At 36.1% G+C, this 24,103-nt stretch overlaps 1 protein-coding gene across 1 annotated transcript; it reads right to left on the reverse strand.

Annotated features, from left to right (window-relative positions):
• Nucleotides 1–15,462: 15,462 nt before the first annotated feature.
• LOC126063121 (olfactory receptor 2W1-like) lies at nucleotides 15,463–16,410 on the reverse strand. Its single transcript, XM_049861338.1, has one exon. The coding sequence runs from the start codon at nucleotides 16,408–16,410 to the stop codon at nucleotides 15,463–15,465; it is 948 nt and encodes a 315-aa protein (XP_049717295.1).
• Between the last annotated feature and the right edge of the window lie 7,693 nt (nucleotides 16,411–24,103).

Here is a 24,103-nt window from a genome sequence, read left to right on the forward strand (position 1 = left end):
TAGCTTGGGTCACATGACCACCCTTGTGATCAGAGTTCCCTAGTTAAGAGCTAACCAGAACTGTATGGAGTGGAAGAGAACAGTTCTCCTAACGAATGGATATAAACCAAAAAATCAAACCCATTGCCATTGAGTTGATTCCAACTCATGGCAGTCCCATGTGTTACAGAGTGGAACTGAGCTCCATAGAGTTTTCTTGGCTGTAATCCTAATGGAAGCAGATCACCAGGCCTTTCTTCCACAGAGCCACCAGGTGGGTTTGATCTGCCAACCTTTCAGCTAAAGGCTGAATACAAACCATTTGCCCTACCCAGGGACCTAATGAATGGATATAGACAGACAAAAACAAGAGATAGTGACTCCTGTTAAGGTAACTCATTGTTACCCAAACATTTAATGAGTTACATTCTTCTTTTCCCTCACTTGCCAGGACATGGAAAGTTTTCATATTGTCCTTGGGAAATGAAGAACAAGAATTTGTATGTGGGGTTGGGGAGCTACTTATGGCAGGACTATAAATCCTTGATATTTGAAGAATTTTTCAAATTTCCCTTGATTCTTTATGAGTTATTACATTTGAAATGCAACTTGATGAGTTAGTTTATAATAAGAATGAGACCCTTCATTCTCCTACTCTGATACTTGCTGAGAAAAAACAAAAACAAAAAAACCTAGATAGATTGCTGAGAAAGGGCCTTTGAGTTTTTTGGAATTTTAGGCCCTTTAGGTCTCAAAATACAATGTTTATATTAGGAGAATATTGACCATTAACAGAGCATATGAGCTCTGTAGGAGTATTAAAATAAACTTGACAGTAGGTCACCAGTTTCTCTCTTACTTTCTACCTTTGTTCCTTTTTTGAAATTCATCAATTAACTTTGAATAGCCAACAAATCTCAAGGTTTTCAAAAAGAGTTCTCAAAAAATACTGTTCTGATGATTATTGCCACAAAAAAGGCACAAAAATGAAACAACCCCAAGTGTGATTTTTGGTTAAAGTAGAAAGCTTCTGTGTCAACCAAACCACAAGGATGTGTAATCAGCTTTCCTCTTATAAAAACCCTGACCATGCTTCACTCCTCGTGTTCAGGTGCTCTCTGATGTGCATCAGCTGAATAAAGCCTTAACCCCTAGTTGAGTCACTTAAATCATTTTCTTTTGACAGTCTTTAAGTACTAAGCTTCTTAAATAGTGATCCCTGAGTGGTGCATGTATAAAAAGACATCGATCCTCTCAGACTTTGGGGCTGCTAGAGGGGGCCTGGAATGGACAGTTTCCCTGTGACCAGTCTCCTTTGGCCAAGAGCAGCCTTGTACTTTTCTACCTTATGTGTACTATGACATGAAAATGTTTGGGAAGCAGTGTCTATCCTTCTCCCTAACTAGCCCCACTAACAGTCTTTCCTGGTTGCCAGGCGCTGGTTTAGGTTCTGAGTGGAATACTCTGTAGTGTTCTCTGCAGTTTGTTGTGGAGTGGGTGGGCCCTGGCAACGTGAGGCAGATCTGGTGCTATGAAGGATTCACTTGCTGCTCTAAAGTTTTATTTTGTAAAAGTCCTAGAAAAACTGAGTGAGGCCGTGTCAGTGTTGACAGGAGATGTGTATCCTGCTCCAGCTCTCTATGGCTTAACATTGGAGATGGTGGTAAGTGAAGCTATGTTTGAATTTTTTAATCATTAAAACCCAGCTTTATGTAAATAGGGAAAAAAGAGTTGACCATAAGAATTTGTTTTCTAGTTGAAGGAGAAGTTTTGATATGGTTAGGTTAATTAAAAAAGTATATGAAGACCTGGAGTCATTTTTAATTGAGTTCAGTCTTGACATCAAGCTATCAGGAATTCTAAGTCTAAGGGCAATTAATTAATCAAAAACGTAAAAAATTCAAATCTTTGAGTTTGAACTAGATCCTTTTGGGGAAAAAAAATAAAAGGAGTCTAGATTCTCAGAACAAGTTGAACTGATGGGTGATAATACAATAAGGATTTACTCACTAGAACATATGTTCAGTCCATCCAATACCAAGGGGCTAAAACCAAAATAACTTTAAAAATATGTTAGATAATTGAAAAGCAACTTATGATAGCAATAAAGTTTGGATGAAAATTTCCATCTTTGGGAAAGCTTAAAACTACTTTCACAAGAAGCTGAAAAATGGAAGAAAAAGTTAAGCAAATGCAATGAACAAGTAATATTTGAACACTTAGAGCAAATCCAAAGTAATAAGGAAAGTCCAAATCTCTGACTAAGCAATTGCAAATGATGATGGATTTTGCTGTTGTACTTGGAGAAGGTAAACGGATACAGGTATCTTAGAATGGATACAATGGAGAAGTCAGAACATAATTAGTCAAAGATCGTTTTGAAAAACCTGGTTTATGCTTTTGTAAAAACCTTTGGAGGAGAAAAGAACAAATTATAAGTTTAATCACCTGAAAAAAAAAAGAAGCATTTGAAATCATACTAAAGTTCTTCAAAATAAATTAAATATCTTTGCAGTCAGAAAATGAAGTATGAAAGTGAGGTTCAAAAACTTCAGCAGAAAGATAAAGCAATCATTACAGTGTATCAAGAAAATGAAATAAAACTTCACAGATTCTTTAGAGGGAATTTATCACATAAGGATAGGGGAGAAACTTTCTAAAGCAGATAAAAAGACTGGTCATGTACATGAAGAGCCATAGACCAAACAAGAAAAATGCCACCCTCTGGAAAGAGAAAAATAGAAAAAAAAAAAGATTCTTATCAAAGACACATTATTTCCCAGAAAGGAAAAAAAAAAAAAAAACTCATAATAATTGATTGGCAATTTAGTGTATCAAAGAAATCTCAATGACACAAGGAAATATACACAATAGAGCACTTAGAAAAGGGTTTCTAAGCTGAGGTCTTGTATACCTCTGTCATTCTGGGTCTTCCTTGCTAGTAGAAGCAGCCTGCTCTCCTGTGCCTAAGACCACTAGCCTTCCATGCTTGAAGATCCTGTAATGATCTATCTTAGGACAATTGTCTTGCAAGGATGTCTATTCTTCTTTAATTATACTCTAAACATTCTTTTTCATCACTAGATCCATAAGTAAGGTCAGATCTCAGTATTATTTAAAAAGGAAAATACAAGTCTAAACATGGATGAAAGAATTTATAAATGAAATAAATTGTCACATTTTGGTAATTAATATTTGCAAAAACCAAGGGTATATGAATGGGAATGAATTTTCAAGTTGTTAGACTGAGGAGGATAGAATATAACATTGGATTGGGGTATAATAAATAATAATATATAATTATATACTTATTTATATGATATATAATATAAATAAATAAACATATATAAATGTCTAAAACATAAATGTATGGTATAATGATTAATCAAAAAGTAATTTTTAAAATAGAGGAAAAAATGCCATAAACACAGTCGAAAGAAGATAAGTAACAAAAAGGTAGAAGTATTGTTTTTCATATGAATAACAAAAAATATTAGAAAACCGGGACATATTTAGAAACTTTATCACAAATGGACATATACCTAATAATGTTGGACTAGTGATAACACAATTTTTAATGGAGTTCTTGGGTGGTGCAAATGGTTAAACGTTCAACTACTAGCTGAAAGGTTGGCAGTTTGAACCCACCCAGAGCTGCCCTGGAAGAATGACCTGCTTCCAAAAGGTCACAGCTTTGAAAACCCAATGGAGCAGCTCTGCTCTGCAACACATGTGGTCTCCATGAGTCAGGATTAACTCAAAGGCAAATAACAACAACGATGGAATGCTTAAGATTCCCTGGGTGGTGCAAACAATTAACATGCTCAGGTGTTAACCAAAACATTGGAGGTTTGAGTCCACCCAGAGGTACCTCGGAAGGTCTTGGAGATCTACTTCCAAAAAATCAGCCATTGAAAACCCTATGAAGCAGTTCTCCTCTGATACATATGGGTTCACCATGAGTTGGAATTGACTCAATGGTAACTGGAAATGGTAAAGAGATGATTTCTAGATTTATCGAAGTGTATTTAAAATGAATTTGTATATTCAGATCACATATTTTCCAAAAAAAGACCAGGCATATTGAGAAGAACTGAAAAAATATAAAAATTTGTAATTGAATTTCAACAATTCCTTGATTGCCTTTTAATTTCTTGATAGTATTAATGTTATTTATTAAAAATGTAAAGTGTGAAAAAATTATCATTATGCATTATTTCTTTATTTGTAAAACTTTATTTGGTTTACAAAAGTAATTAGATTAAAAAAATACTTCCCCTATGTAAGAAATACCAATACTGTATAATTTATCTTGCATTTGAAATAGAGTATTTTCCTCTGAAAATATAATAGCTTATCTCCCATAAACATTTTACAAATGAATATCCTATTGATTTTAGAGCTGACACTATGTTTTATTTTATTTTTTTCCACACTTTCTTCCATGCATTTTTTAAATGCTACTGCTACCCATTCTCATAAGCAGTTTGTGAGAAATTTTATACCTTCCATTTATTTTTTTTTACTCTCAAAAGTAGGGCAAATTAGAGGCGAGGCCAAGATGGCAGACTAGGTGGACGCTACCGTGGATCCCTCTTGCAACAAAGACTCGGAAAAACAAGTGAATCGATCACATACATAACAATCTATGAACTCTGAACAACAAACACAGACTTAGAGACGGAGAATGAACAAATACGGGCAGACAGCGATCGTTTTCAGAACCAGGAGCCAGCGTACCAGCTGATTACCTGGAAAAACTAGTTTCCCAGTGATGGCTCGGAGACAGCAGTCCATATCAAACCACATAAAGAAACAGACCATGACAGCTTCTCCAACCCCCCAAACAAAAGAATCAAAATCTTTCCCAAATGAAGATACAATCCTGGAATTATCAGATACAGAATATAAAAAACTAATTTACAGAATGCTTCAAGACATCACAAATGAAATTAGGCTAACTGCAGAAAAAGCCAAGGAACACACTGATAAAAATGTTGAAGAACTCAAAAAGATTATTCAAGAACATAGTGGAAAAATTAATAAGTTGCAAGAATCCATAGAGAGACAGCATGTAGAAATCCAAAACATTAACAATAAAATTACAGAATTAGACAATGCAATAGGAAGTCAGAGGAGCAGACTCGAGCAATTAGAATGTAGACTGGGACTTCTGGAGGACCAGGGAATCAACTCCAACATAGCTAAAAAAAAATCAGATAAAAGAATTAAAAAAAAGGAAGAAACCCTAAGAATCATGTGGGACTCTATCAAGAAGGATAACTTGCGAGTGGCTGGAGTCCCAGAACAGGGAGGGGGGACAGAAAACACAGAGAAAATAGTTGAAGAACTCCTGACACAAAACTTCCCTGACATCATGAAAGACGAAAGGATATCTATCCAAGATGCTCATCGAACCCCATTTAAGATTGATCCAAAAAGAAAAACATCAAGACATATTATCATCAAACTTGCCAAAACCAAAGACAAACAGAAAATTTTAAAAGCAGCCAGGGAGAAAAGAAAGGTTTCCTTCAAGGGATAATGAATAAGTTCAGACTACTCAGCAGAAACCATGCAGGCAAGAAGGGAATGGGATGACGTATACAGAACACTGAAGGAGAAAAACTGCCAACCAAGGATCATATATCCAGCAAAACTCTCTCTGAAATATGAAGGAGAAATTAAGATATTTACAGATAAACACAAGTTTAGAGAATTTGCAAAAACTAAACCAAGACTGCAAGAAATGCTAAAGGAGATTGTTTGGCCTGATGACCAATAATATCAGGTACCAGCACAATACAAGGTCACAAAACAGAACGTCCTGATATCAACGCAACTCAAATAGGGAAAGCACAAAAACAAACAAATTAAGATTAATTCTAAAAAATAAATAAATAAACCAAATAATACACATAACAGGAAATCATGGAAATCAATAGATAACCGATCACAATAATCAAAAAGAGGGACTAAATATAGGAGGCACTGAACTGCCTGATGGAGAGTGATACAGGCGATATAGAACGATACAAGTTAGGTTTTTACTTAGAAAAATAGGGGTAAATAAAAAGGTAACCACAAAAAGGAATATCAATTCCATAACTCAAGAAAAAAGCCAAGAAATATGTAACGACTCAACTAACATAAAGTTAAACATTATGAAAATGAGGATCTCACAATCTACTAAGAAAAACGTCTCAGCACAAAAAAGTATGTGGAAAAATGAAATGGCCAACAACACACATGAAAAGGCATCAAAATGACAGCACTAAAAACTTATTTATCTATAATTACCCTGAATGTAAATGGACTAAATGCACCAATAAAGAGACAGAGAGTCACGGACTGGATAAAGAAACACGATCCATCTATATGCTGCCTACAAGAGACACACCTTAGACTTAGAGACACAAACAAACTAAAACTCAAAGGATGGAAAAAAATATATCAAGCAAACAATAAGCAAAAAAGAAGAGGAGTAGCAATATTAATTTCTGACAAAATAGACTTTAGACTTAAATCCACCACAAAGGATAAAGAAGGACACTACATAATGATAAAAGGGACAATTGATCAGGAAGACATAACCATATTAAATATTTATGCACCCAATGACAGGGCTGCAAGATACATAAATCAAATTTTAACAGAATTGAAAAGTGAGATAGACACCTCCACATTTATAGTAGGAGACTTCAACACACCACTTTCGGAGAAGGACAGGACATCCAGTAAGAAGCTCAATAGAGACACGGAAGACCTACTTACAACAATCAACCAACTTGACCTCTTTGACTTATACAGAACTCTCCACCCAACTGCTGCAAAATATACTTTTTTTTCTAGTGCACATGGAACATTCTCTAGAATAGACCACATATTAGGTCATAAAACAAATCTTTGCAGAATCCAAAACATTGAAATATTACAAAGCATCTTCTCAGACCACAAGGCAATGAAACTAGAAATCAATAACAGAAAAACTAGGGAAAAGAAATCAAATACTTGGAAAATGAACAACACCCTCCTGAAAAAAGACTGGGTTATAGAAGACATCAAGGAGGGAATAAGGAAATTCTTAGAAAGCAACGAGAATGAAAATACTTCCTATCAAAACCTCTGGGACACAGCAAAAGCAGTGCTCAGAGGCCAATTTATATTGATAAATGCACACATACAAAAAGAAGAAAGAGCCAAAATCAGAGAACTGTCCCGACAACTTGAACAAATAGAAAGTGAGCAACAAAAGAACCCATCAGGCACCAGAAGAAAACAAATAATAAAAATTAGAGCTGAACTAAATGAATTAGAGAACAGAAAAACAATTCAAAGAATTAACAAAGCCAAAAGCTGGTTCTTTGAAAAAATTAACAAAATTGATAAACCATTGGCTAGACTGACTAAAGAAATACAGGAAAGGAAACAAATAACCCGAATAAGAAACGAGAAGGACCACATCACAACAGAGCCAAATGAAATTAAAAGAATCATTTCAGATTACTACGAAAAATTGTACTCTAACAAATTTGAAAACCTAGAAGAAATGGATAAATTCTTGGAAAAATACTACCTACCTAAACTAACACATTCGGAAGTAGAACAACTAAATAGACCCATAACAAAAAAAGAGATTGAAACGGTAATCAAAAAACTTCCAACAAAAAAAAGTCCTGGCCCGGACGGCTTCACTGCAGGGTTCTACCAAACCTTCAGAGAAGACTTAACACCACTACTTCTGAAGGTATTTCAAAGCATAGAAAAAGACGGAATACTACCCAACTCATTCTATGAAGCTACCATCTCCCTGATACCAAAACCAGGTAAAGACATTACAAAAAAAGAAAATTATAGACCTATATCCCTCATGAACATTGATGCAAAAATCCTCAACAAAATTCTAGCCAATAGAATCCAACAACACATCAAAAAAATAATTCACCCTGATCAAGTGGGATTTATACCAGGTATGCAAGGCTGGTTAAATATCAGAAAAACCATTAATGTAATCCATCACATAAATAAAACAAAAGATAGAAACCACATGATCTTATCAATAGATGCAGAAAAGGCATTTGACAAAGTTCAACACCCATTTATGATAAAAACTCTTAACAAAATAGGAATTGAAGGAAAATTCCTCAACATAATAAAGGGCATCTATGCAAAGCCAACAGCCAATATCACTCGAAATGGAGAGAAACTGAAAGCATTTCCCTTGAGAACGGGAACCAGACAAGGATGCCCTTTATCACCACTCTTATTCAACATCGTACTTGAAGTCCTAGCCAGGGCAATTAGGCTAGACAAAGAAATAAAGGGTATCCAGATTGGCAAGGAGGAAGTAAAGCTATCACTATTTGCAGATGACATGATCGTATACACGGAAAACCTTAAGGAATCCTCCAGAAAACTACTGAAACTAATAGAAGAGTTTGGAAGAGTCTCAGGATATAAAATAAACATACAAAAATCACTTGGATTCCTCTACATCAACAAAAAGAACACCGAAGAGGAAATAACCAAATCAACACCATTCACAGTAGCCCCCAAGAAGATAAAATACTTAGGAATATATTTTACCAAGGATGTAAAAGACCTATACAAAGAAAACTGCAAAGCTCTACTACAAGAAATTCAAAAGGACATACTTAAGTGGAAAAACATACCCTGCTCATGGATAGGAAGACTTAACATAGTAAAAATGTCTATTCTACCAAAAGCCATCTATACATATAACGCACTTCCAATCCAAATTCCAATGTCATATTTTAAGGGGATAGAGAAACAAATCACCAATTTCATATGGAAGGGAAAGAACCCCCGGATAAGCAAAGCATTAGTGAAAAAGAAGAAGAAAGTGGGAGGCCTCACTCTACCTGATTTCAGAACCTATTATACAGCCGCAGTAGTCAAAACAGCCTGGTATTGGTACAACAACAGGCACATAGACCAATGGAACAGAATTGAGAACCCAGATATAAATCCATCCACATATAAGCAGCTGATATTTGACAAAGGACCAGTGTCAGTTAATTGGGGAAATGATAGTCTTTTTAACAAATGGTGCTGGCACAACTGGATATCCATTTGCAAAAGAATAAAACAGGACCCATACCTTACACCATGCACAAAAACTAACTCCAAGTGGATCAAAGACCTAAACATAAAGACTAAAATGATAAAGATCATGGAAGAAAAAATAGGGACAACCCTAGGAGCCCTAATACAGGGCGTAAACAGACTACAAAACATTACTAAAAATGATGAAGAGAAACCAGATAACTGGGAGCTCCTAAAAATCAAACACCTATACTCATCTAAAGACTTCACCAAGAGAGTAAAAAGATCACCTACAGACTGGGAAAGAATATTCAGCTATGACATCTCAGACCAGCGCCTGATCTCTAAAATCTACATGATTCTGTCAAAACTCAACCACAAAAAGACAAACAACCCAATCAAGAAGTGGGCAAAGGATATGAACACACACTTCACTAAAGAAGATATTCAGGCAGCCAACAGATACATGAGAAAATGCTCCCGATCATTTGCCATTAGAGAAATGCAAATTAAAACTAAGATGAGATTCCATCTCCCACCAACTAGACTGGCATTAATTCAAAAAACACAAAATAATAAATGTTGGAGAGGCTGCGGAGAGATTGGAACTCTCATACACTGCTGGTGGGATTGTAAAATGGTACAACCACTTTGGAAATCCATCTGGCGTTATCTTAAACAGTTAGAAATAGAACTACCATACAACCCAGAAATCCCACTCCTAGGAATATACCCTAGAGATACAAGAGCCTTCACACAAACAGATATATGCACACCCATGTTTATTGCAGCTCTGTTTACAATAGCAAAAAGCTGGAAGCAACCAAGATGTCCGTCAACGGACGAATGGGTAAATAAATTGTGGTATATTCACACAATGGAATACTACGCATCGATAAAGAACAGTGACGAATCTCTGAAACATTTCATGACATGGAGGAATCTGGAAGGCATTATGCTGAGCGAAATGAGTCAGAGGCAAAAGAACAAATATTGTATAAGACCACTATTATAAGATCTTGAGAAATAGGAAAAACGGAGAAGAACACATACTTTTGTGGTTACAAAGGGGGGAGGGAGGGATGGAGGGAGAGGGTTTTTTATTGATCAATCACTAGATAAGAACTGCTTTGGGTGAAGGGAAAGACAACACTCAATACAAGGAAGGTCAGCCTAATTGGACTGGACTAAAAGCAAAGAGGTTTCCGGGATAAAATGGATGTTTCAAAGGTCAGCGGAGCAGGGGCTGGGGTCTGGGGAACATGGTTTGAGGGGACTTCTAAGTCAATTGGCAAAATAATTCTATTATGAAAACATTCTGCATCCCACTTTGAAATGTGGCGCCTGGGGTCCTAAATGCCAACAAGCGGCCATCTAAGATGCATCAATTGGTCTCAACCCACCTGGAGCAAAGGCAAAGGAAGAACACCAAGGTCACACGACAACTAAGAACCCAAGAGACAGAAAGGGCCACATGAACCAGAGACCTACATTATCCTGAGACCAGAAGAACTAGTTGGTGCCTGGCCACAATCGATGTCTGCCCTGTCAGGGAGCACAACAGACAACTCCTGAGGGAGCAGGAGACCAATGGGATACAGACCCCAAATTCTCATAAAAAGACCATACTTAATGGTATGACTGAGAGTAGAGGAATCCCGGATGCAATGCTCCCCAGACCTTCCGATGGCACAGGACAGGAACCATCCCCGAAGACAACTCATCAGACATGAAAGGACTGGTCAGCGGGGGGGGGGGGGGGGGGGGGAGAGATGCTGATGAAGAGTGAGCTAATTAAATCAGGTGGACACTGGAGAGTGTGTTGGCAACTCTTGACTGGAGAGGGGATGGGAAGATAGAGAGAGAGGGAAGATGGCAAAATTGGCACGAAACGAGAGACTGAAAGGGCTGACTCAATAGGGGGAGAGCAAGTGTGAAAAGGGAGTAAGATGTATGTAAACTTACATGTGACAGACTGATTGGAATGGTAAATGTTCACTTGAAGCTTAATAAAAATTAATTAAAAAAAAAAGATGGGTTGGCATAGAGAAAAAGACTAGGTTTTTTTCTTTAAGAATCTTTGATAATTCTTCATAAGATCATGGATTTAATGAATATAAATTACTAAGAAAAGCTCTCAAAGGCTTTGATTTCCTATGTTTGCTCACATTTCCCCATGATTTCTAAGTGAAAGTAAGACATAATTTGACTTTCCCTTACTGAATATTTGGCTTATTTATCCTTATGGATTTTGTATTGTAAAGGTGTGAGAAAGGAAAAAATAGAAGCATGCTTGGGAATGTTGAAGTACCAGATTATGCTTCTATTCGTTGTTATTCACCTTTTCAGTAGTTCATCCCTACTTCCTGAGAAATTGAAAAATTGGTTTGACCATGCTGTCCCTGTGAATAACTGTGGATGGGGTGGGGGGAGGGAGGTGGGGAAGGGAGATGCTCAAGGATTTTAAATAAAGAGACTAATATTTGTTGTTTAAAATCCAGGGAAGAACAAGGGAGATTTTCACTTAAGCAATTATTTACAAGAGAGGAATGTGACCCAAAGGATCTCATTATAATGTTGAATGGAGTTACCAGTATTCATGCTATCACTTTCTCCATGTCCCAGAGGATTCTGTCACTTGGATTTTAACTTCTCCCAATGCAATCTGAAGCTATTAAAGTTTTTTTAATGTGTTCCATAATATTTGTATAGCAAAATTACCCCCGATGTGTTCACTCTTTGAGAAAAACAATAAAAGAACTGATTATTGTTCAAATGAAAGTGAATTCATTAAAACTCACTCTCATGTCTTTTGTCCTTTTCACCTACCAGGTGGTTACCAAAGCAGCATTAGAAGTAACAAGATCACAAGAGACTTGTAATCATTCAGAGCCACTATCTAATAAACCCCTTCTCCAGTGTATGGTCAGCTTGTTAAATGGCAACATTGTCCCTCCAGGGAAGGCTGGAGGGAGGGCTATTGAATAATATTTTGCTATATTGCAGGGGTCTTTCTTAAAGAGATTTTCCTCTCCCCCAATTGAGAATCTTTGAACTGGCTTAGTTATGGAAACTGAGTAAGAGACCATGAATCCCCAATATGTTGATTCAAGTTATGTTTCTGACCTTAGAATTTTTCTGTTACTATATTTCAACTAACATCTTAGTAGGCTACCTAAGTGTTTCCTTTTTAGGAACTCTGTGACAAAATATCCATCACCACAGATTCCTATAGTTCAAAACACCTCAGACTTCTGGCTTAATTGTAATAATTCCTCCCACCTTGTTTATGATGGTTAAGCACCAACTCCTGGCATCTAATTTTTCAGAATATTTGTTCTCAATATAGGGCAATCCACTTTCACTGCTGCATCTCCCACCATCATCTCTAGCTCATAGGAGTCAAATGGCAAGAGTATTTTAAGAATACTGATGCCCTCCTCACTAAAGAATTTCTTAATGCCTTAGTGAAGGAAGTGTCCCCCATGCTCTCCATAACAGGTGTTTAGATGATGACTGAGCACATTGCATTAGATAGTTCAAAAGTTCCTATCTTCCTGAGCCTGGTGATTTCTTATTCTACAATGTGAAAGGGAAGGCTCAGCATCTCAACCTCATTGATTTTAGACCACCATTGAGTTCATGGTTCAGTCAGCCATTGTAGAAGAATATCAATACCACTTTCAGATGTTTGAGCTAAGCTCTTGTATCCTGTACTCTGGGCAAGGGCAGCCAAGTCATTAAATTCAGATCATTCAAGCCTTTTATTTCAAATTCCTTAAAATCTACTCCTATGCATACTCTCAAACTTCTGCTAATATAGATTTTTGAGAAACTCCATTCCTTTTGGAGTAATAGGCCATGTTCCCATGGAGCAGTAGTAGTGAGAGTGTAATGATATTTCTTTGCAGTTATGATTTTGCCAGATGATTAGTGAAGTTGAGCAGATTTTCAAGTATTGGCCATTTGGATATCCTGTTTTGTGAACTGACTCTTCTATTAGATTGTCTTTTTCTTATGGATGTGTAGTAACTGTTTATATATTCTGGGTAGAAGCCCTTTCTTGGACACACACACATGCGCACACACACACACACACACACTGCCTCTCTTAATGAACCTTTAAATAAACAGATGTTTTTAGGTTTGTTGTAGTCTGATTCAGTCTTTGCTAATGTCTTTAATACATTTTGTGTCCTATTTAGCAAATCTCTATTAAAAATTTACAAACACTGTTAAAAGCCATATTGCCTTACCTTTCACATTTGTGCCTATGACCCATTTGAAATTGATTTTTGTGTATGAAGTCTACATATTTTTCCCCTCTCTGAATATCCATTTGATCTGGAACCATTTATTGAAAAGACCATCCTTTCCCTACCACACTGCACGTTTGTGGTACACTGGCTGACTGCATATGTGTTAGGCCTGTTTCTAGACTATATACTGCTCAATTGATCAGTTTGTTTATCCTTTGCAATGTTTGCTGGAAGTTTAATCATCATCAGGTTAAGGAGGCTTGTTTATATTCCAAGTTTGCTAAGAATATTTGTTTTCATATGAATGAGTGTTGACGTGCTTTTTCTGAATCTATTGACATGATCATATTATTTTTCACTTTTATGCTGTCAATGTCATGGATTGCAGTAATGGAATAATGTGGCGATTGATTTTTCAAATATTAATCTCCTTTACATAGTTGAAGTAAACCCACTTGGTTGAAATGTATTCTTTTTTTTCTTTATTTCAGGATTTGTTATGCTAAAGTTTTGTTAAGGATTTTTGAGAGACATTGGTGTACAATTTTCTCTACTTGTAATATCCTTATAAAGTAAGGAATAATATCCTTATTCAAGATCATGCTGGCCTTAAAAAAGAGTTAAAAAATATGTCACATTTACTAACTACCCATTTATGAACCTGTTGGATGAACACACAAATTTGATACCAAGGTTGACTTTTTAACACTGTAATTATATTAGCCTTGGTATCCAACTTACCACTACACTTTATTTTCATAACATTATCTTGAGAAAGCCTTGATTCATGCATATAATAGCTTGAAAAGAAATATATTTTATTCAAGTCATTTGCTATATGAAAAACAAAAACCAAACCAAACCATAGCGACCCTAAAAAAAAAAAAAAGGACAGGATTATTTTAAAGTCGGCAGAGATGACAGGAGTATTTGGGATCAGCACAAAAATGATTTAATCTTAACAGGAACAGATTTGTCTGTCATAAGGAAAAATTTAAACATAGAATATTGAACTTATATATTTTTGTTGCAGGATCATAGTACTATAAAGATTTTGTTGTTGTTTGAGGTACTATCAAATCGTTCCGATTTGTAGTGAACTTATGTACAACAAAAAATTTTTTTTTTTTTTTTTTATGTACAACAGAACAAAACACTGCCCTGTCCTGCACCATCCTCACAGTTGTTGCTATGTTTGAGCCCATTGTTGCAGTTACTGTATCTGTCCATCTCGTTGAGGGTCTTCCTCTTTTTCACTGACCCTGTACATTACCAAGGATGATGTCCTTCTCCTGGGACTGGTCCCTCCTAATAACAAGACTAAAGTATGTAAGATGAAGTCTTCCCATCCTGCCTTCTAAGGAGCATTCTAGTTATACTTCTTCCAAGAGAGATTTATTCAGTCTTGTGGCAGTACACACCCATACCCCATACCCATTATTGTCAAGTCAATTCCAACTTGTAGAGACCCTATAGGACAGAGGAGAACTGCCCCATAGTGTTTCCGAGAAGTGACTGGTTGCTTCGAACTGCCAACTTTTTGTTTGGTAGCTGATATCTTAACCACTATGCCACCAGGGCTCCTGGCAATTCATGGAATACTCAATATTTAGTAAACAATAGTTTGAATCAAACTTTTGTAGAATGCTCCTCTCCTACGCATTAACACAACCCTTGGGCTCCATGGAAAACTGCTTTATAGCCACAGCTGTAGTCAAACTGTCAGAGATGATAACTAGTGACATTGAAATACATTTTTAGTTTTTTTTTTTTTAAAGGATCGACAGTTGACAATGAGAGATATAGAGGATAAAATATTATAAGCAAAATGTTTAGGTTTTTTTTTTTTTCTCTCTCAGGTGATGACTACGAAATAACTACAAAATAAGTTGTCTATAACTAAAGGTTGTTGTTATGTACGGGAGATTCTGACTCATAGACCCCGTGTGACAAAGAAGAATTGCCTCAAAGTGTTTTCTAAGCTGTAATCTTTATGGAAACAGATCACCAGGTCTTTCTCCCTTAGAGACGCTGGATGGGTTCAAGCCACCAACCTTTTGGTTAGCAGTTGAACTCTTAACCATTGTGCCAGCAAGACTCCTAATCTAAAAGTTAGATAGAACCAATTCATGTACTGGAAATTTGTGGTAGAAAGATGTTAGTGTCCTGCTGTTTCTACAGAAACTTTTTCTTTTCCAGTTAGCCTCTTTACTGCTCCCTTGATCTCCTTATTCCTTAGTGTATAGATCAGTGGGTTTAAGCTGGGAGTTACAACAGAATAAAAGATACTGAGAAGTTTACCCTCATACTGAGTTGGACTGTTTCCTGGTTGTATGTACATGTAGATAACAGTCCCATAGAAGATGGATACCACAATGAGATGGGAAGAACAGGTTCCAAAAGCTTTTTGTCTTCCTGTTACAGATTTAATTTTGAGTACAGCTATAACAATGAAGCCATATGAAACTAGAATAAGAAGAAGTGGTGCAAGGAAAATAAAAAAACTCAATGCAAATAAAGTTTCCTCCATGGCTGTGGTGTCTACATATGCAATCTTGAGCATCGCAGAGATTTCACAAAAATAATGATCCAGGCAGTGGTTTCCACAACGAGGGAGGCTCATGGCATAAGGGGAAAGGATCATGCAATTAGTAATCCCAATTCCCCAAGTCATGGCCACCAGGCCTTGACAGAGCTGGGGGTTCATTATGGTCATATAGTGTAGAGGTTTGTAGACAGCATTGAACCTGTCATAAGACATCACAGCTAGAAGTATACATTCAACTGTGCATAGTGCCACATCAGTGAAAAGTTGACAGGCACAGCCACCAAAGGTTATTTTCTTGTCTTTACCCCAGACGTTGACCAACATCTGTGGGACTATATTTGTGGTATAACAGAGATCTAAGATGGCCAGATTTCTGAGGAAAAAGTACATGGGGGTTTGGAGGCGTTCATCCAATAATGGCAGGAGGATGATGGCTGTATTTCCTGTCAAGGCTATGGTGTAGAAGAAAAAGACAACCCCAGAGATGATCGTCTCCAGCTGAGGCTGTCCAGAGAATCCAAGGAGTATAAATCCACCAAAGTAACTTTTATTGATCATTTTTTCCTGTTTCTTAATATCAGCTGTGAAAATATCAGCATATTGGAAGATACAGTGAATATATTTATAAACTATAGTATACTTGTATATACAAAAAAGTATACTATAGTATATATAGTTAGGGTAAAAAACTCAAAATATCATCATTCCATTTTCTGTCTGTTTATTCAACTAGGTCTAAGATTTATTCCCAGGGCATTTTACTATAAGGTCCATACTCTTAATCACTTTCAGGTTTAGAAATACACTTTCGTCTACTTCTATGGCAAGGCAAAATTCTGCAAAATTCTCATAAGAAAATCTTGAGCAAAATGTCTGGGTGAAACTGGATGGACTTCTTTTTTAATGATAAGGATTCTGGGAGTGGGGGCTGGGAATTTATAACAAATTATTGCATCTTGTCAAACAGTTCATAGAAAGTTACAGACTCTATGACTCTTGTTATGCCCTTTTTCTAATACTTAAGCTGGATAAGTTCAATCCTGCTGCCCACAATCACTCTGTTATCTGAATATTCTTCCTTATGTTTTCACATTCAAACTCTTTCCTTCCATCTCAAAACTTGTATTTCTAGATATTATCTGCATTCCCAACCCCCAGAATCAGCAACGTAATTCTTTCATTGTAAATGCTATCTTTCCATCTTCATGTTTGACTTCATCTTGTACATCTCCTGTGGGGAGTCCCTGAATGGTACAAAAGGTTAACAGGCTCAGCTGTGAAGCAAAAGTTGGGGGTTTGAACCCATTCAAAGGTGACTGGGAAGAAAGGCCTGGCAATCTACTTCTGAAAAATCATTTGAAAATTCTACGGAGTACAGTTCTAGTCTAACACACATGGGATTGACATGAGTTGAAATCAAGTTGATGGCAACTGTTTTTTTTCCCCCATCTTCTACAGAGTAGTTCTTTTTTACAGTGTGTCCATTTTTTATAGTCAATCTCTAATAATCTAATCATTTTTTCCCTTTCCCTCAGTCTATACACACACACACACACACACAGAGAGAGAAACTGGTTCTAGAAAACTTGCTTTTAGAATGTTAAACTTTTTAAGAAGGTAAGTATATCGTTTTTGTGTTTATATCCCTAATGATTCTCCTCAGGATTAGTGCAGAGAAAACATTTAATGAACCAATATTTGTTAAAAGAAACTTTGATAACAGCATCTCTTTCCCTTTATGTTTAAAAAATAAGTAGTATCTCTTTAAAACTCAATTCCAAATTCTTAACTAAAAATGGTCTCTCAAGCACGTAAATGTGTTCCTAGTTTCTAAACCAGTGTATCTTCTAAATTTCTTTTCTTCTTGACTTCTCGGCTGCAGGCCAATACCTCCTGTATTGGAGCTGCCCTCTGTCTTCATACATACTTCTTTTTAGATAGCGTGTCACTAGCATTTTTTCCACTGCATTTTCCATTCCTTTCCTTCTTTCACCTGTGTCCATCTCCAAAGTTCTATAATCTCCTTCTTTCTTATTTCCTCTACTACTATGGCTTCAGTTACTAATTTTACACGTAACTAACCATCATATTTCTTCTGACCCACTCTTCTTTTGTATCTATAGATTTACAGTCTTAGCTAATTGCTGGGCATTTCTACTAGAGTTTCCAACTGTTGTCTCTCATATCACATATACACAAAATTGAATTAATTATATTTTATGTCTTAAAACAAATCTTTCATAACTCTTTCACACACTTATAAGCTTTTTATTCATGTAGATGCCTTATAAAACAACTACTAGGATCATAATAAATGTTTGTTAAAATGAATTTATGAATTTGTCTGGTATAAATTAAAAACAAATAATCGTTTTCATTTTAGATCTACGTTTCACTAGAAAACAAGTTGGGTTGATTTTTATTTTCCCAGACTTTGAAAGAAGGAAAATTGGTATAAAATCCAAAAGGTTTTATGTACAGAAAAAAAAAAAAAGGCAAATTTTTAGGTGAAAGTTTACAGGGCATATTTGTTTCTCATTAAAAAATGTATATGCAAATTGTTTTGTGACATTGGTTGCAATCCTTGCAATATACCAGCACTCGTCTCTTTCTCTTTCCTTAAGGGTCTCTAAGTTCTTTCGCCCAGTTTTCCTGTTCCTTCCTGCCTTCTCATCTTTGCTTTTGGGCGGGTGTTGCCTATTTGGTCATATATACTTGATTGATCTAAGAAGTATATTCCTCATCTGTGTTATTATTTGTTTTATGGGTCTGTCTAATCTTTCGTTGAAAGATAAACTTTGGGAGTGGCTTCAGTTCTGAATTAGAAGGGTGTTTCTGGGGGCCATGGTCTCGGGGGTTCCTCCAGTCCCTCAGCCCAATAAAACTGGTCTTTTTTTGTGAATTTGAATTTTGTTCTACATTTTTCTCCTGCTCTGTCAGGAACCCTCTACTATGATCCCTGTCAGAGAAGTGGGTGGTGGTAGCCAGGCACTATTTAGTTCTTCTGGGCTCAGACTGGTGGAGACTGTGATTCATCTACTGTATTAGTCTCTTAGACTAATATTTTCCTTGTATCTTTGGTTTTCTTCATTCTCCTTTACTCGGGACAGGATGGGACCAATAAGTATATCTTAGATGGCTGCTCACCAGCTTTTAAGACCACAGATGCTACTCATTAAAGTAGGATGTAGGACATTTTCCTTATGAACTATGTCATGACAATTGACCTAGATGGTCCCTAATTTTATACAATTTTTTGTTTGAATTTGAGAATCCTATAAAATATTTTCAAGACAACATAATTTCTTCCCCCACTTACCCTATTAAGCTTAGTGGACTCTTCCATGCTGATGACTTAATCAAGGATTATTCTGGAGAAAAACAAAACAAAACAATTCTACCTTTTATAAAGTAGGAAAAGTTTCCTCCTCTTTGTACCTAACCAAGATTAAAAATGCAGTTCTTCGTTACTTATGCCATTTCTCTCACTTGTCATTGGGATCCTACATGATTGTGGCTGGAGGCAGTCCTTGCCTCTCAACTGACCCAGTAATGGGTCCATCTAAAAAGAATTCTACTATTTATATGATTTCGTAGGGAAACATCTTCAATGTGAAAGATTAGCAGGTAATTTTCCTTAAACAACAATGATGAAATATGTTGAGTCTGCAAAATTACCCAGGGTAGAAAAAAGCCTCTAAAAATCTCCCAGAAGAAGTGTTATGAATAAAAAAAATTGTTAATTGACTTCTCAATTTGTGTGAAAATTAAAATAATCATGATTGTTGTTATATACCATGAACACACACAGTTGCCATTGAGTCAATTGTGACTCATGGCAGCCCCATGTGTGCCAGAATAGAACTACTTCATAGGGTTTTCAAAGGCTGATTTTCTGGAAGTAGATCACCAGGCCTTTCTTCTGAAGTGTCCCTCTTGTCATTGGGATCCTACATGATTGTGGCAGCCAACCTGAAATCAGCAGCCAAGTGGGTTCAGTGTTTGTACCACCTAGAAACTCTGATTTTTATTATAAACTATGTTAATATGAGTTAAACAGTTACAATAGTGTTTTACAAGTGACAATACATTTTTATATTTTCTTTCATCAATAAAATACTTTTATGAGGTAGGTATCTTTATTCCCTTTCATATGGAAGAGCACTGTATGTCTAGAAGCTATAGATTATCACAACGTAATGCAGGTAATGGGCAATACAGGTGAGGCATGCAAACCTAAATATAATAATGATTCCAAGTTTTATTTTTTCTACTGCATCTACTTATTTATAATCTAAGCTTTCAAATACATTTTAATAACAATGAAATTCTTGGTTACTGCAAAGAAGGCACCTTTAGCAGTAGGTGCACCCCATAATGGGTGCACATATAATGATTCCAAGTTTTATTTTTTCTATTGCATCTATTTACTTATTGGTTAATGCAATGAAATAAATAAATAAACCTAAAAAGAAAATCATTAGAAAGGAAAAAATAAATTGTCATTACATGCACGTGACATGAGAAAAACCAAACCAAACCCAATGCCATCGAGTTGATTCCGATGAGACGACATGATAGAATACACATATTGTTTTCATTGTTGTTAGGTGCCATTGAGTAGGTTCTGACTCATAGCAACCCTATGTACAACAGAACAAAATACTGCCTGGTCCTGAGCCACCCTCACAATCGTTGCTATGTTTGACCCCATGTTGCAGCCACTGAGTCAATTCATCTCATCGAAGGTCTTCCTCTTTTTTGGGGACTCTCTATTTTCCGAAGCATGACATCTTTCCCCAGGGACTGGTCCCTCCTGACAACATATCTGAAGTACTGAGACGAAGTTTAAACACTCTCGCTTCTAAGGAACATTCTGGCTGTACTTCTTCCAAGACAGATTTGTTTGTTCTTCTGGCAGTCCATGGTGTATTCAATATTCTTCCCCAACAACATAAATCAAAGGCATCAATTTTTCTTTGGTCTTCCTTGTTCATTGTCCAGCTTTCATATCCATATACGGTGATTGAAAATACCATGGCTTGGGTCAGGCACACCTTATTCCTCAAAGTGACGTCTTTGGTGTTGAACACTTTACAGGGGTCTTTTGAAGCCGTTTCGCCCAAGTGCAACACATCATTTTATTTCTTGACTACTGCTTCCATGGGAGTTGATCGTGAATCCAAGTAAAATGAAGTCCTTGACAACTTCGACATTTTATCTGTTTGTCGTGATGTTGCTTTTTGGTCTAGTTGTAAGGATTTTTGTTTTCTTTATGTTGAGATGTAATCCATACTGAGGGCTGTAGTCTTTGATCTTCATCAGTAAGTGCTTCAAGTCCCCTTTACTTTCAGCAAGTAATTATCATATTGCAGGTTGTTAATGAGACTTTCTCCAATCCTGATGCTGTGTTCTTTTTCATGTAGTCTAGCTTCTTGGATTATTTGCTCAGCATAAAGATTGATTAAATGTGGTGAAATTCTTTTAGATTATGTATGTACCCATTGCCCTCAAGTCGATTCCAACTCATAGTGACCCTATAGGACGGAGTAGAACTGCCCCATAGAGCTTCCAAGAAGTGCCTGGTGGATTCAAACTGCTGACCTTTTGGTTAGCAGCCATAGCACTTAAAACCTATGCCACCAGAGTGTGGTTAATTCTATTAGATTCTGAGAAAAGAGGGAATTTTACTAATTTTATGAGTCCAACATAGTTTAGGTGCCTGTTCTCCATAAATTCATCCCTTTTTTAATTTTATACTGAGTTTCTACTACTCATTTTCAGCTTTCCCTCGTTCTATAAAACACCTCAATTCTAATAATATTGCAGTCAAAATGTTAAGCCTCTTCAAGAAATGTTATTGCCCTACTTGTACCCCTAGTGACTAATCCCAGATGTAGGCATAGAGAAAGAAGGTTGCCAGTAAATATATGCCGTTTTCAAAGTGAATCTGTGATCCTCACCTGTCCCCTTTATTAAGCTCTGAAAGAGAAGTTTCTCCCTAAAACACAACTCAAATCGTATCTTCAAAAATACCATATGGCTTCTGTCACATACACTATTTAAAAAAATTTACCTCAAAGACAAAGGTGGCACTAACTTCTTAAACCAATAATCTTTTTTCAGTTATCTTAACTGCTTAAGCTTATATGTGCCATAGAGCAACGCTGACCAATATCTTATTTTTGAAATAATTTTCTTCTCTTTCAAAGCAGTATCATGAACCTCCATTAGAACTAGTTTTGAGTTCATTTTTCTTTTTCACTTTCCTTTACTCTACCATTTATTTCTCTAACATTCATTTCACCGCCTTCCCTCTATCCATCTCCAAATTTCTCTAATCAGATATCTGCTTTACTCTTTGTTTCATTGATTGCCTTCATTTTGTGGCTTCAGTTACTAGCTTTGGACAGATAGCTGCCATCTATTTTTATTAATTTCACATTCCTACTCTATTACCAGATGCATAATCTTACCAGCATACTCAACATCAACACATAGGTTTAAGTCGTAATTTCACATAAGCACATAGGTTTACAAGTCATTTCACACATTATAGTTCAACACTGAATCCATGAGTTTTACTCCTCCAAGAAATGTACTGCTTCTTTCACTCAATATGTTACAGAATAGAACTGCTTCATAGACTTTTCTTGGTTGTAATCATAACAGAAGTAGATCTCCAGGTCTTTTCTTCCCCAGTACTACTGAGTGAGTTTGAATTGCCAACCTTTAGGTTAGCCATCAAGGACAATCCGTTTGAACCTCCCCAAGGAACTTCTCAAGTACCTAGTAGGCTCTTACTAAACATTTCTTAAAATAGATCATGGGGGTAAAGAAGTAATCATGAACACGTGAATAAAGAGGAATGGCCATTTGAATTTTTAGCATCTTTAATGTAAAAGATGTTAACATACTGATTAACTGATGTCCTATGTACCATTGTAGCAAGAAAAATCGGTATGAAAGCCAGAAAGTTGTATGCAAATCACTGCATAAACAAACCTCTAATAATATTATCAAAGACAACTTAATTTCTCCCCACTTACCCTAATTCAGCTGAGTAAACTTTTCAGTGCTGATGATTCAGCCAAGAACAATCCTGAAGGTGAAAGTATATTTATTTTCTAGAATAAGAGATGGTTATTCTTCATTATGTCTTAACCAAGCAGCAATATCCCTAGACTATTCCCACTTCTGCCCACTTGTCACAGTGAACCTTCCTGCCTGTCCAAAGAGGCTCTTCTAACTCTCACCTCTCTCAGTTCAGAGGCCCAAATAATAATGCTCTTGTCTCCCTCCTTGAAGAATTCAAGGAGACGCATTGTGATGTGAATCATAACTAGTTATTTTTCTCTTGAGAGAAATGATGAAATTTTTGAGCAATGATAAAATACTTGGGGACTTTGAGTATCTCAAAACCAGTTAATGTATCTTGATGATTACCCAGAAATACAGAAACAAGCAAAGCAAATAAAAAAATTCTCATTGAACATAAGCTATTAGTTTCCACAGTTAGCGACTTTAAATAACCTTTACTGTTACCCTTATTATAAATGATGCTAATATGAATGAAAATAATTGTAATGATTTTAATTATTTTGTGCTTTATTAGCCACAACACTTTTTTTTTTTGTACATAATGTCTTTTTGATTCTTAAACATTTTTGGTAGATGGTATTATCCCTTTTTTATTTGGATGAAAACTAAGTGTCATTGAATTATGGGCCAAGCCCAGTGTGAACAAGCAATAAACAGTACAGAAAAAACACACAAGTCTTTATCTTCTAACTTCATGCCTTGTTTTTTAATTGAACATATCTTCTTATTAGTGATCTGAAGTCTTGAAAGACATTTTATTGACAAAGTTATTTAGAATTTCTGCATAGAGCAGCATATTTGGCAGTGAATGCTCCTAACAGCAATCACCCAAATAGATCAGAGGAGAAAAAAAATATGCCAGGGATAAAAAAGTAACAGAAATACCAGTCGTAATGATTTGATAGACCTAGAAGCAGAGTGTAGAATTTCAAAATGTTGCCTTTTACTTCTATTCATAAAATACTATACAATGCAACCCAGTAAAGCTGCACTGCCATAAAATAGATATGTTTTTTCTAAAAATGTCCACTAGTTTCTTTTGCTGGAAGGTTACTCTGTAGGGATATTAGAACACATTAGGCCTGAAGCAATCTTAAAGAACAATCATCAATGAGATATAAAAATTCCAGTGTTCTTATGGTTGGATAAA

This window comes from Elephas maximus, chromosome 1 (assembly GCF_024166365.1).
Source record: "Elephas maximus indicus isolate mEleMax1 chromosome 1, mEleMax1 primary haplotype, whole genome shotgun sequence".
In the NCBI taxonomy this organism is placed as follows: domain Eukaryota; kingdom Metazoa; phylum Chordata; class Mammalia; order Proboscidea; family Elephantidae; genus Elephas; species Elephas maximus.